The 14,723-nt window shown below is 36.8% G+C and overlaps 1 gene segment (V, D, J or C); it reads right to left on the reverse strand.

Moving 5' to 3' along the window:
* Positions 1-10,053: 10,053 nt before the first annotated feature.
* Positions 10,054-10,866, reverse strand: LOC125615196. The segment is given in 2 exon segments: positions 10,054-10,394; positions 10,624-10,866. Coding segments are annotated over 2 exon segments (501 nt in total).
* Between the last annotated feature and the right edge of the window lie 3,857 nt (positions 10,867-14,723).

Consider the following 14,723-nt stretch of genomic DNA (forward strand, 5'->3'; position numbering starts at 1 on the left):
CTTTGATTTCTTTCTTTGGTGTTCTGTAGTTTTCAATGTAGAGATCTTTCATATCTTTCGTTGATTCCCAAGTATTTTATTCTTTTTTTGAGGCTATTGTAAATGGGGTAGTTTTCCTCATTTCCCTTTCAGAGGATTTGTCCCTGATATACAGAAGTGCCTTTGATTTGTGGGTGTTGATTTTATATCCTGCTACTTTGCTGAGTTCATTTACTAGTTCTAGAAGTTTTTTGGTGAAATTTTTTGGGTCTTCTAGGTATAGAATCATATCATCAGCAAATAGTGCCAATTTGAGTTCTTTTTTCCCTATCCGTATCCCTTTAATTTCTTTCATCTAATTGCTCTGTCCAGTGTTTCAAGAAATATGTTAAATAGAAGTGGTGAAAGAGGGCATCCCTGTCTTGTTCCAGTTTTTAGAAGGAATGCTTTCAATTTTTCTCCATTTAGAATGATATTGGTCTGCGGCTTAGCATAGATAGCATTTACTATATTGAAATTTGTTCCTGTTACCCTAGTTTTTCAAATGTTTTGAACATTAAGGTGTACTGTATTTTGTCAAATGCTTTTTCTGCATCTATTGAGATGATCATGTGGTTCTTATCTTCAAGTCTATTGATGTGATGAATTACATTTATTGATTTCCATATGTTGAACCAACTTGCATCACTGGGGTGAATACCACTTGATCATGGTGCATAATCTTTTTGATATCTTTTTGTATTCGATTTGCCAGGATTCTATTGAAAAATTTTGCATCTATTTTCATTAGAGATATTAGTTTGAAGTTTTCTTTCTTTGATGTGTCTTTGCCTGGTTTTGGAATCAGAGCGATATTGGCCTCATAGAATGAGTTTGGAAGTGCTCCCTCTTTTTCTATTTCCTGAAATAAATTGGAGAGTATTGGTATTAGTTCTTCTTTAAAGGTCTTGAAGAACTCAGCTGTGTAACCATCTGGTTCTGGGCTTTTCTTGGTTGGTAGGCTTCTGATGATGTCTTCTATTTTATTGCTTGAAATTAAATTTGGGCAAATCATATGACTCTAGAATTTTGTCAATACCCTTGATATTTTCTATTTTATTGGAGTACACGTTTTCAAAATAATTTTTAATTATCTTCTGTATTTCTCTAGTGTCTGTTGTGATATTTTCTTTTTCATCATGTATGTTAATAATTTGAGTTTTCTCTCTCCTTCTCTTCATTAGCATGGCTAAGGGTTTGTCAAATTTATTGTTTTTAAAAGAACCAACTTTTTGTTTTGACAATTTTTTTCAATTTTTTTGTTCCAATTTCACTGATTTCAGTTCTAATTTTAATTATTTCCTATTTTCTACTGTTTTTGGTGTTGGTTTGTTCTTTTTTAGGGCTTTGAGATATAATATTATGTAATTTATTTGTTGACTTTTTCTTCTTTTAAGGAATGAATTCAATGCAATGAATTTTCCTCTAGTACTGCTTTTATAGTGTCCCAGAGATTTCGCTAGGTTGTATCAATGTTCTCATTTACCTGTAAGAATTTTTTAATCTCCTCTTTGATGTTTTCTGTAACCCATTGTTCATTCGGTAGCATATTATTTAGTCTTCAGGTGTTGGAGTAGGTTTTATTTTGTATTTTATCATTGATTTCTAATTTTATTTCATTATGATCTGTTAGAGTGCAGGGTAGTATCTCTACTTTTTTGTATTTGGTAAGAATATCTTTGTGGCATAATATATGGTCTATTTTAGAGAAGGATCCATGTGCTGCTGAGAAGAAAGTGTATTCACTTTTAATTTTTGTGTATTTAACTTGACTTGGTTTCTCCTTTGATTGGTTTTTCCTTTAGTGTAATACCTCCCTCTGTTGATTTTCATTGTTGTTATTCATTTCCTTCTCATGGAATGTTTTTCTGTAGTGCAGGCTTTCTAGTTGTAAATTCTCTTAATGTTTGTTTATCATGGAAGGTCTTTATGTCATCATCAAATCTAAAGTTTAATTTTGCTGATTACAAAATTCTTGGTTGGCATCCATTTTCTTTCAGAGCTTGGTGTATGTCATTTCAGGGTCTTCTAGCTTTCAGGGTCTGGGTTGAAAAATCTGCACATAACCTAATTGTTTTCCCCCTATATGTAATCTGATTTCTTTCTCTCGTGGCTTTCAAAATTCTCTCCTAACTCTATATGCTAGGAATTTTCATGATAATGTGCCTTGGTGTGGATCTGTTGTGATTTTGTACATTTGGCGTCCTGTAAGCCTCTTGTATTTGATCTTCTAATTCATTCTTCATGTTTGGGAAATTTTCTGATATTATTTCATTGAATAGGTTGTTTATTCCTTTGGTTTGAAACTCTGTGCCTTTCTCTATCCCAATAACTCTTAGATTTGTTCTTTTTATGCTTTCCCATATTCCTTGAATGTTCTGCTTATGTTTCTTACCATTTTCACTGTGTGGTCTACATTCTTTTCAAGATTATATATTTTGTCTTCATGGTCTGAGGTACTATCTTCCAAGTGGTCTAATCTGTTGGTGATGCTTTCAATAGAACTTTTAATTTGGTTTATTGTTTCTTTCATTTCAATGATTTCTGGTTTTGTTGTTGTTGTTGTTGCTGTTTAGAACCTCTATCTCCCTATTAAAGTAATTTTTTGCTTCCTGTATTTGCTTATGTAGTTCTTTCTAAAAATGATCTTTTGCTGCCTGTATTTAATTCATAGAACATTTTAATTATGTCCATCCTGAACTCCTTCTCTGTGATTTCTTCTGCTGTGCTAACCATGGATTGTTTGGGGCACTTTCCTCCCTTGTCTTTTCATGTTGCTCATGTTGCTCATGTGTCTACCCTTCTAGCTCTGTGGGACTGAGGTGTTATCACTTTACCCTATAGGCTTATAGGGCCCTTGCAGGGTTCCACTATTTCTCCTTTGAGGTAAAGGATAATGTTGATGGATCCCAATATAAATAATATACAACCTAAAAACAAATATTTGCTATTAAGATATTTACAGTTTGCCCAAATATATAGAAATGGTGAATTCAATTATTATCTACAATATAACCAGTAGGTTTGCAAATGGGTTTATATTTTCTGATGGTGGACAAAGAGCCGGGAGTGAGGTGTAGGATGAGATGTTGAAGGAGTAAGAGGTGAGGATATGCAGTTATTATATCTTAGAAAGTGTGAAAGAGGAATCTTAAAAAGAAGGTTAATAGCAGGAGAAGAGAGAGGAGGTAATTTTGGGTAGACAATTAAGTGGGAAGACCTAGAGGACATAAAACAAACACATATAAATATTAAGAAAAATAAAGAAAATGTAAGTTTAGGAGAAAAAGAAAAATGTAAAAATAGGAGAAAAAGAAAAAAAAAGTATATACAACATGACTGTAGTATACTATTCAGACTTCCCAGTCCTAAGTATCCTAATTCAAGTACTTGGTTTCACATATGTTGGGAATGTGAAGGTGGGAGAAGAAAGAGGGGAAGAAAAAAAAAACTCAAAGGAAGAAACAAGGATTGTTTGGGTTGGCGATCAGTATCTTTCTTGTTTCTCTTCTCATCCAATAGGTGGGGTTGTCTGTTCTTAGCTGCTATCTCTGCCTTCAGGATGGTGGGGGTTACCAGGGTGTGAGGGTTGGTCTTAGGTGCAGGGCACCTGGAAGTGGGGTATGGCACCTGCTGGTCCTAATGGGAGACTGCACCTCAAGGATCTCCTTTGGGGTCTGCTCCTGTGATGTGGGTGCCAGATCTTATCTCCTAAATCTCACCTGTAGACCTCACAGTTCCTGCTGTCTACATTAGTCTCTAAAGTGTATCTCCCTCACTCTTTCCCTTTCTATTTCCTAATGAGGAAACTTTCTGTCTGGAAGGCTTGTGTGTGTTGCACTCTGGTGGCTACACACCTATCACGGAGAACTGTTTTGAATTGTGCAGTCAGTCTGTCAAGTTAGTGACTGCTGGGGATTGGGGGGAATTAGAAACTATGGGCACCTGGCGATCCGGTATTCCAAACTGGTTGTTCCCCTAACTAAAGATGGTGATGGAGTTGACCCAAGATGGAGGCTGCTGCTTTCAGCAATGGGGTGTTGGGTTGGGCCGGGGGGGGGGGGGCGGGGTGATGGTGTTGTGTGATGCATTCAGAGATGAGTGCTGGGGGCAGTAGTGCTGCTGTCTGCTGTCTTCAGAGCCTGTGTGATGTCCCAGGTGCAGGCAGGCTCTGTGCATAGGGGACTATGGTAGTTGCTGCAGAGTCCCAAGATAGAGACAACCGGGGAAACACCATGTTGCTAGATGGGGGTCCACATGAGGGTGGCAGCCAGAGTTCCTATGCATGGGTAGTTGGCTGAGTGTCCTGCTCAGAGCTGCGTCTGGGAATTCTGCTCCAGTCCTGATGCTGGTGGCCCTGCCGAGGCACTTGTGAGACCTGCATGGGCAAGTAGTCAGGAGTTTGGGGGAGTCCTGTTCTAATGCTGAGGCTTGGAGCCCTTCAATCTGGCTATTCTTCAAGTCTATTTTGTTGAATAAAATAAGAGAAAGATGTTGAACAAAACATACCATATGTTAACATTGTATGTATCACAAAGTAAATACATATGCTTCCATGAGTATGTCCATATTAATTATGATAAAGGGTCTAAAATATACATTACAAACCCAAAGCAGCTTTTGCCTTTTGGAACAGAGACAAGATGAAGAGTGAGAAGAGAGGACCTAACTTTATCTGTAATGTTATAACATTTTTAAAAAGAGAAGACATTCATCTCTTACAAAGATAAGTTGAATGAACTTAAATATATACTTAATTGTTTTTAAACAATTCTAAGACAAAACCCAGTGTAAGGATATAAAGATTACCTAATCATTCTTCCTTAAAACTGAAGGTGGTTTTCCTATGACCTGAGTGTCTCATGCACTTAAACCTCCCCTTACTTCTACAGAGAAAAGAGAAGAACTGAATGAAGGTAGCTTTTTCTGTTTGCCCACACTAAAGGTGGGTTGGAGACACAAAGAACTTTTCAGTGGATGCTCTGTCAGAGGGTCTGAGGGATGAACTAAGGAAGAAGAGTTGGGGAAAGATGGTGCAGTGAACCATAAAACTGGTGCCCCAGGGTCCAAGGGCTGAGGTACAGCTCAGAGTACTGAGCTGGGGTTGCTAACCCTACACACAAAGTTTGGAGCTAATATCCTTCTTAAAATTTTATTCATTGCATCAACAGGATTATAATTATTTCATAAAAAATAAAAACTAAAATGCTGAGAAATAGAATATCATAAATCCATATTTTCATTTTTGCATCAAAGATTTCAGTTTTTTAAATCTATGTGCTTCAAGCATTTGGTATTAATGCAAACACAGCATGATTCTAATATTGACTCCATATTTTACTTAATTTTTATGTCAAGAGCATATCCATGTTCTTAATAATTGGCTCATTAAATGGTTGAAGAACATTTAGTAAAGTTTCTATCCAAATTCTTCCAAATGATTTAAAAATTTTTAAATTTTTAAAAAGTTCTACTTTCCCTCCCATCTCGGGATGGGAAAGTAGAACTGATGCAGGAGCCTGGACATAATCATCCAAGCAATTTCTCTCTCCTCACCCAACAGCCACCCCTGCTGACCCTCTTCCTCTTCCCTTTAGTCTTATTGAAGAATTATCCCCTGTTCCCATTTAGATCATGAGAAATTTCCAATACCCAGAGCCACTGTGCACAGGAACTGGTGCCTCAGGGCCCTGCTTCCTCTAATTGCTGGCATTGCTGAGCATGTACTTCAAAGCCAGGCATTCTTTAGGTCCTGGATAAGTTTTCTTAGGGTTTTAGTTATTTTTTAAAATTGTTGTTCTTTGTAACATATAGGTAATTTTGAGATGATAAAAGGTTTATAGAAGGCCAAAGTAGTTGAGAGAGACGAAAAAAAAATCTATCATTTGCTGAGTGTCTGGGACATGTCTGAGTGTACGCTTCTACACAGAGATTGGGTTTGTTAAAGCACTCCACTTACATAGGACAGTTGTTAAAATATGTTATAAATATTATATTACATATATATTCTGTTTAAAGTAATGCTTAGAATTCAGCTTATAGTGTTCAATTTGAAAAACAAAGAATATTATAAAACAGAAAATCAGCAACCCTAATCCATTACTCAAATATAACTAATGTTGCTGTAAAATTTTGTTGCTATTTTATTCATGTGCTACCATTTGACTGAAGTGTTGAAATCATGTTTTGTAACAGCCTATAAAGCAGAGTTATTATCTCAAACTTCAGGAAACTAAAATTCCAAAGCTTAGTCTATTTGCCTATAATCATATAGCTATTATATAGTTAGAGCACCTTTGCAGATCCAGTAGGGAAAAAAAAATTCTGTGTGGTCCTGTGTGTCTCTTTTTGCTGTGCACTGAGATTCTTGTCTAGCTCCTGATGGAAATGTTCTCTCTGTGCCTTTCAGCACACAGTAATAAAGGGCAGCATCTTCAGGAACCAGATTTCCAATGTAAAAATTTATCAAATTCACTTTACTCTTTCAATAAAACCTTTCTAGGGCAAAGTTGGCATCTCCTTTTCCATGGTATCTCCATCCTCTGTAGAGAATACATTCTAGTGTCTGGTTTGGATACTGCCGAAACCAGTAGAGAACAGCAAAGCCTGTAGATGAGACATCATAATTACAAAGCAGATTTACAGACTTCTTTCCTTCTGTTCCAGATACTTCTATCTCCTGGGATGTGATCCTGTCTGCTCTCTCAGGCCCTGAAACATCAAATACACATCAATATCATTATAAGGGGCTTCTCCAGGAGAGCAGCTCAGGCACTGGACAGGACCCTTACCTGGAAAGGCTAGTGCTAGAAGTGAAGTGAAGATAAACTTACTATTCACCATTTCTTCTGGATTCTTGACTTATGGCCTTATTTATTCACTGGATGCTTTACATTGCTAGTATGTCACAATCAAACCACGGGAAGGAGTATTCTGGAGGGTTCTTATAACCCACAGGTCAGAAGTAGGAGGAGCTCAACTACATAAAGAGATTTTTCAAAGGTACAGAAACAACTCTTCTTACAATGACTTTGAGAAATTTTCATCCTGTATTTGAAATAATTTGAATTCACCACATATTTCTAGACTCGTTTTTTTTTCAAGATTATGAACACAAGTGAATGGGAAATAAAATATTAAAACAGTTAATAGTGGTTATTTCTTTAGGGTGAGGTTATAGATTTACTTTGTTACTTTTTCTTTTATAAAATTACAAAATTTGTCTTACAATAAATGTTATTTCAATGAGAGGTTACTCTTTTAGGATGTAAATTATGTTTGGTTTTTGTTTCAGTGGGAAACAGAAATGAGTGAAAAAACAAAACAACAACAACAGCAGCAGCAAAACATTCCCTATTCCAGCTGTTTATCTCCTTCAAAGACAGTTCAGTCTCTGTGTTTTAAATTGTCAATTTTTTTTTTTTAGTTGTAGATGGACACTACCTTTATTTCATTTATTTTTTATGTGGTGCTGAGGATCGAACACAGTGCCTCATACATGCAAGACAAGCACTCTACCACTGAGCCACAACCTCAGACCCTAGATTGTGAACTCTTCTTAGCCCTTGTAAGATATGGAAAATGACAAACCCAAAATAGTGTGTGGCCTGGGAAAAGGAAGTGAGGAAGAAGGCAATACATTGATTCTTTCCCAATACATCCTTTCCTAGTGACAGGTCAATCCCTAGAAAGAAAGCAAACATCATCCAGTGACAAGACAGTCCCTGGAAAGGGAATATCCATCAAACCTAGAATGGCAGTCTCTGGGAGGGAGCCAAAGCATTGATCCTTCCCCAAATAAATCCATTCTCAGTGACAGGACAATGGGACCCTGGAAGGAAAGAGATAAGCATTGAGTGATGACCCCAGACCCTCCATTCTTCTCCAAGTAAAAACATTTCCCAATAAAAACAAATTTCAAATTCTCACAAACCTGTTTCCAGAGTGCCTAACCTGGTATACTCTTGTCAATAATTAAGTCACCTCTCAGTGTAGCGTATATAAGCACAGACTCCCGCTTTGGCCAGTGGCTCATTTTCCATCAGTAAAGTGGGTCCACCAGAGGCAACACTCCATTGCTGAATAAAAGTTGTGCTGATCCATGAAGTTTGCACCATGCTTGGTCTTTTTGTGTTAACAGCCCTCAGCCAGGAACATTGGGGAGACTAACCTAGAGTTTCCATTTCTATTTTGGAGTCTTAGGTAAGTGAAAGGCAGGTTCTCCACCCTTCTGGATTACCTGGTCTGTCTGTCTGTCTCTCTTTCTGTGTTGTTGTTTGCTTGCTTTTAAAAAAAATTTTGGCATGGATACAAAAGGAGGGAAGACAAGAAAATGGTCAGAGGAATTTGTAGGCTAAAACATTGTAGGATTTATTCTATTAATTTTTATATAATTTCTGTCCCTTGGAACAATTCTCTGCCCATTTCTTACACTCTCTCTCCATCACAACTGTGCTCAATTTGCAATGAAATTTCTAACAAACTCCTGAGCCCAAATAATCCTCATTGCCTATACTCTCCTTCACAGAGATTGGGTATTAAAGCACTCCATTTACATAGGACAATTGTTAAAATATGTTATAAATATTACATTACATATAGATTCTGTCTAAAATATGCTTAGAATTCAGCTTATAGTGGACAATTTGAAAAACAAAAAATATTATAAAACAGAAAATAAGCAACCCTAATCCATTACTCGAAGACAACTAATATTGCTGTAAAATTTTGGTGCTATTCTATTCATGTGCTTTTGTGAATATGTTATTTTATTTATGTCAAACATGTTATTTCAGTGTTTTGTGTAAATGTTTATACATAATTATGATCATACTCTGAGGGATTTCCCTCTGAGATATTTAACATGGGGGCATGAGGTGAAGAAAACAGCATTTGGAGTTAGATATACTTCATTTCAAAGTCTGCTAGCAATTTGTCTGAGTGGTCTTGGGGGAACCATAATCTTACTGAGTTACATTAATCTGTTAACTGAAAATCATACTGATAATCTATCAGAGCTATTTTGAGAACTCAAGGAGGTAATGTTTGCAAAATACCAGGTACACAGTATTTGCTCTCTGTAAATAGTAGCTTTCATTGCAAACTTTTGCAAACATATGTGTTGATAATAGTATTTTATTGAAAGAATATACCATAATATAACTAAGCTAAGTTTATTTTAGTTTTTCATGATTTATTGTAGTCCATTTCTTTTGGGAGGCTGCTTAAATTACTAAGTGTTCAAACTGGTTGTAATGTTCTTTCTTTTAATTACTTTTTTTAAATTTATATATGACAGTGGAATGCATTGCAATTTTTATTACACATATAGAGCACAATTTTTCTTCTCTGGTTGTATACAAAGTATATTTACACCGATTTGTGTCTTCATACATGTACTTTGGATAATGATGTCCATCAAATTCCACCACAATTTCTAACCCCATGACAGTTCCCTTCCCCTCCCACCCCTCTGCCCTATCTAGAGTTCGTCTATTCTTCCCATCCTGCCACCATTTTTATGAAGCACCCAACACAGGCCATAACCCTAAGATGAATAAGATAAGTAAGAACACTGCACATGGGGAAGGAAAACTTTCACTTGACTCAAGTAATGATGCCTCCTGATTCCCAACCTTTGTTCTTTGCTAATAGATCCAGCAAGAAAAGTTGCAGGTAGAACTCTGTTTATAAATGTGTCTCTTCTAGATGGAAGAGGGACCATCCATGGCTGTTAGGATGGGTAGTGCATGTACAAGTAGTATAATCCAGATAAAAACACTTTCTTTCTACCATGGGGAATAATATCATGGTAATGGATTTGGTATCATCTGAGTGGCTTTCTAAATATATTAGCTGCACTGAATCCCATGGAAAAGCACAGGGAAGCTTGTGAATGCAGTGATATGGTTCAGGCTGAGTTAGGACCTAGTAGATTTCATAAGTAAATGTCATCATGGTCGCAAAGATCTTGACCAATAACTTTTTTCCTTATAGCTTATTTTTGAGGAATTTGGCAAGTTCCTTATCTTACAGTTACAGAGTCTCAGCTGCAGCATTTGAGTACAGGCTGCAGGTGACTAGGGAGCACTGTGCCTCTACAGCACAGAGGTAGGTGGCTGCATCTCCAGGCTGGGTGGCTGTGATGTGCAGGGTGCTAAGTTTCTTATTTAAGGAGCCGCTTAATCTTCCCAACTTCTTCTCTGCCCCACTTGAAACTAGTATAAACAGAAAAGTGGGAGCTTTTTCTTCCTGCTTGTACCAGTGTAGGCTTTGAAAGTTGGCCATTTCATAGCTGCAGTTGAGAGTTGCACTGTCTCCTTCATGGACAACCAGAGAAGGGGGACTCTGTACCACCTTGTCCTCACTGCTCACCCCTGTGTAGAAAAGAAATGAACAAGTAAAAGGAATGAACAAGTAATACATAAACGTAAGCCACAGAGAGTGACACCAGGTCAAGTGTGCAAAGTGTTTATAACTACTCTCCATTGGAACTACACAGGGCTCCCAGAAAGTCTGAATGAAGGTCATTTTCCCTCTTCATTTCTGAGCCACAATCCTCTGGTTTTTCTGGTAGTCCCTGACATTTGTAGAAATTCTACTCACAGCTCAGTTGAAGCCAAACGATCACTAGAGATGTCTGTGCCCACTTCTCCATCCTCCAATTCTTAGGTTTGTTTTCCTGGGAAATATGATTTAGTGTCCTAAGAGTTTCCTTTTCTTCTTGGAACCCCCTCTCTGATCCCCAGTGAGTGCAGACAAGCATACACACTCACCCCACCTCTCTCTCTCTCTCTCTCTCTCACACACACACACACACACACACACAGAGAGAGAGAGAGAGAGAGAGGGAGAGAAAGAGAAATAACAATTTGGCTATTTGGCCAACCAGAAAACAAAGTATCATTTCATTCTAATTTAAATTCAAGTCCCTCCCACCCACTGGAATCATTCAAAATGAAACACTGCCATCTTGTGAGCTGGTGCAGAATAGATGAAAAATTGTATCCAGGCATTGTACTATTTATGGTAGATTCTTCTAAGATTCTTTCTCTGTTGTTGGACAGACTAGTCAGTGGTTCTGTAGACATTGCATGTGTAGGATCCACAGAAATGTTATGCTGGGTCTTCAGGGCCTTATTCCTCAGGGAGAGGAAAGTGAATTTCTACTGATGTTTCAGAACATAATGTTTCCATGAGACACAAAAGCCACTTGCTTTAAGGAACTGCCTGTAATTGCCCATAACACTGTCAGTGGCAGGGGTCCATCTCTTTTCAGAAGTACCAGCTGCAAGATCTTGATTTCCCCAAGGACACTTGCAAGGAAGAAAAATCTACAGTGTACTTTTTGGAGCAAAAGCAATAAAATGCCTTGTCCCTGTTCAGTGTCAATCCCACTGCCTTTGAGACAGTTTTCTATAGCTCTTTACAGATTTCAGCTTTCTTTAGCACTTGTGTAGGGTTAGAAGCTACTTTGAACTTATCTTAATGGAACACAGAATAATAAGTAATAAGGATATTACGGAGTGTCACCCAATAATCTCTTTTGGGGAATGAGGACCTGATAGGATGTGGCAGATGTTTTTGGATGACTAACCCAACACTTATCGCACTTATCGCCAAACAACGTCTTCTAAGGTTATCTCTCTTACAAATTAGTGCTGGGCATATCACATGGTTCTGATCAATGAAATGTAAGAAGGGTCTGGATGCATTGGGAACAGCTTTGTTCTCCTTGTAAAAGAAAAAATGTGAAATTGTTGCTCATTTCCTCATGTCCTTCTTCCTTGAGCTTACCTATGGCATCTTTTTATGACTTTCTCTGCTGACAAATTGTTGGAGACAAAGAGGAAAAGAAGCTTGTGCATGGTGAGGATTAATGTTATTACTCAGCCTCTGCAATTGCCTTGCCTCCTCTTATTTGTGAGATTATTAAATGTCTTTATTGCTTAAATGAGTGTTATACAGTTTTTCTGTTATTGAGTAATTGGAACTGATACCTATGAATTCTAACAAAATATAAAAGGGAAGTGAAGTTTCAAGAGTCAGATTTTTTTAAATTTAATTTTTTTTTTACAATTTACAAGATAGTGAACTAGTTTCATATTAGCAATTTTGTGTTTGAAAGAACATATTTGGTTGGCTACTGAAAGAGGATATCTGTGTTTAAGGGGACTCTGAGTTGACAGTTAGTGAAGAAAAATTAAGAGAAACCTGGATAGGTAGGATAATGAAGGCTTGATTTGCTGTTTCCTTTGAAATTTTGTCAGATTACTTCCCCCCACCGGCCCACCCCCATGACCCAGAAAGTAGAGAGAACTGAATATGTTTGTTATGTATTGGACAGTGGTAATTAAAACCTAGGTTTTAAATCCTCATATATTTCCATGTATTTTCAGCATTTTCTTGCTCTATTAAGTTCTCTTGACTTTTGTCCTTTGAGCTTAGTACTTAGAGAACCCACCAGATCCTAGAGGTAATAATTGCTGAATGCAACTGAATCTTTCATGTTTACTTTCATAAGCATTGACATGAGGATGCCCTAAGCCACCTGTTCTTGCTGTTACTAATTCCATTGTCACTCAAGAAACAAGACCCAAATCTCACCATCCTTGTTTTGAATCATAAGTGCTAATTATGTGTTTTTATAACATTCTAGAATTGTGAGCAACAATTTGAATGCCAAGGTATTCGAATGACATAAATGCTTCTACTCATAAGCACAATCTCGTGACCATAAAACAATTAGTGTCATATCAGCTTGACCTAGAATTTGAGGTTTTCATTTTTGTATCTTAGATAATTATTATACATACTATGTCTTACAAGGTACATGCTTCTTGTGTCTTATACCTATTGACACTTATAATTCAATTCAATTTAGTTTGAAATATGTTGAGTATACACCTAATGCAAAGCCCCATACTGGGTGCTACAGAGGATATACAGCAGATAAGACAGAGACAAAAATGTCCTTCTTGGGTAGAATAGCAGACAAGTTAGTCTGATGTGTTTTCTCACTGACATAAAACTGGATTCTAGATGAATTACAGCAAGCATATGTTATTGAAATGTTAAGATTCCCAGGAATGTAAGAAAAATGTTCGTGGAACAGACACATCAATAGACAAAAACAAAGAAAAAATAGAAAGCTGAAACCAGAATGGGTGCTAGGGGTGCAAAACTCAAAGAGGTCCTGGGTTCAATTCCCAGTACAAAAAAAGAAAAAAAAAAGAAAGAATTCATCATACAAAAAAAATATATTTCTCTTACAAACGGATAGAAAATGAACAACAGATTCAGAGCTCCAATGTCCTCAAAGTGAAAATTATTAGATAAATATTGAAGTATTCAATGCTTAAAGAAATTAAAGAGAAATTCAACAATGAGCAAGGAACCAAAGTCATAAAAAGAGTAGATTAGGTAAAGAACATAATACAACTTTTGTAAATGAAATGATATAATTATTGGATACAATACCTGAGTGGATATATTAAATGGCAAATTAGATGCTTGTGAATTGAAAGATAAATGTGAAGAAATGACTGTGAATTCAGTATAGAGAGATTAAGGGATGAGATACGATGAAAGAAGTAAGAGAAATGAGTGGACAGGATTAGAGGTCTAAGATATGCTAAACAGGGATTGCAGAAGGAGATACTGTAGCTAAATAGCATTTGGGAATATAATGACTGAGAGTTTTTCAGAACTGATGAAAAACATGAGTCCATAAAAAAGAAAATTAAATATTCATTAAACAAAACAAATGGAAATATGCTTACATGAAGGCACATTGTAGCAAAACTCCACAGAAGTAAAGACAGTGATCTGCAAACTTTCCTAACAAAACAGAATCACCAGGGAGCAGAGTCAATCAAGGTTGGCTGAATCAAAATCTCTAGAAGGTTCTGAGAACTGGTTTTTAAAATTGGAGTCTGGCTCATTTGCATAAACAGGTATGTTTTGGAAATACTGTCAAGTAAGATTTTAAAAGAAGGAGAGAGAGAGATAGAGAGGGAGAGAGAGAGGAAAATGAGAAAGAGGAGGAGGAGGAGAGAAGAAAAAAAGAAGTTACTGACAAAGAAATAACATTAAGACTGAGAAAACTTCTCAAAATTAGTAATAAAAAACATAATCTACTGGAAAATATTTTCAAAATGCTGAGAGAACTATGAACCTAGAATTGTAAGTATGCTATTCTTTAAGAGTAAGGTCAGGATTAGATTGCAGATGTTTATCACCGAGAACCTTTTAGTTTAAAGGATGCATCGCAGGAAGAGGAAAATTATCTCAGAAGGAAGCTCTGAGATGCAAGAAGGGATGGTGACCAATGATGTTAGGTAGTTGACATACAGTTAATCTAAATAAATACTGACCATAAAAAGCAGTACCAATAGTGGCTTTTAAAAAAATATATACAAGCTAAAATATTGGCCAATGATAGCATGTGTTATGGTTTGGATCTGAGTTGTCTTTGAAAAGCTCATGGCAATGCAAGAATATTCAGAAGAGAAATGATTAAATTATTAGAGCTGTAACTGTGCAGATTGACTACTGGGTGGTAACTGCAGGTAGATGCTGCATGCTATTGGCGATTGTATTTTTGTTTCTGGCTCCTTGCTTGTTCATTCATTCTCTCTCTCTCTCTCTCTCTCTCTCTCTCTCTCTCTCCTTTCTGGCTGCCATGAGCTGAGCGGCTTTCCTCT

This window comes from Marmota marmota, unplaced genomic scaffold (genome assembly GCF_001458135.2).
Source record: "Marmota marmota marmota unplaced genomic scaffold, marMar, whole genome shotgun sequence".
In the NCBI taxonomy this organism is placed as follows: Eukaryota; Metazoa; Chordata; class Mammalia; order Rodentia; family Sciuridae; genus Marmota; species Marmota marmota.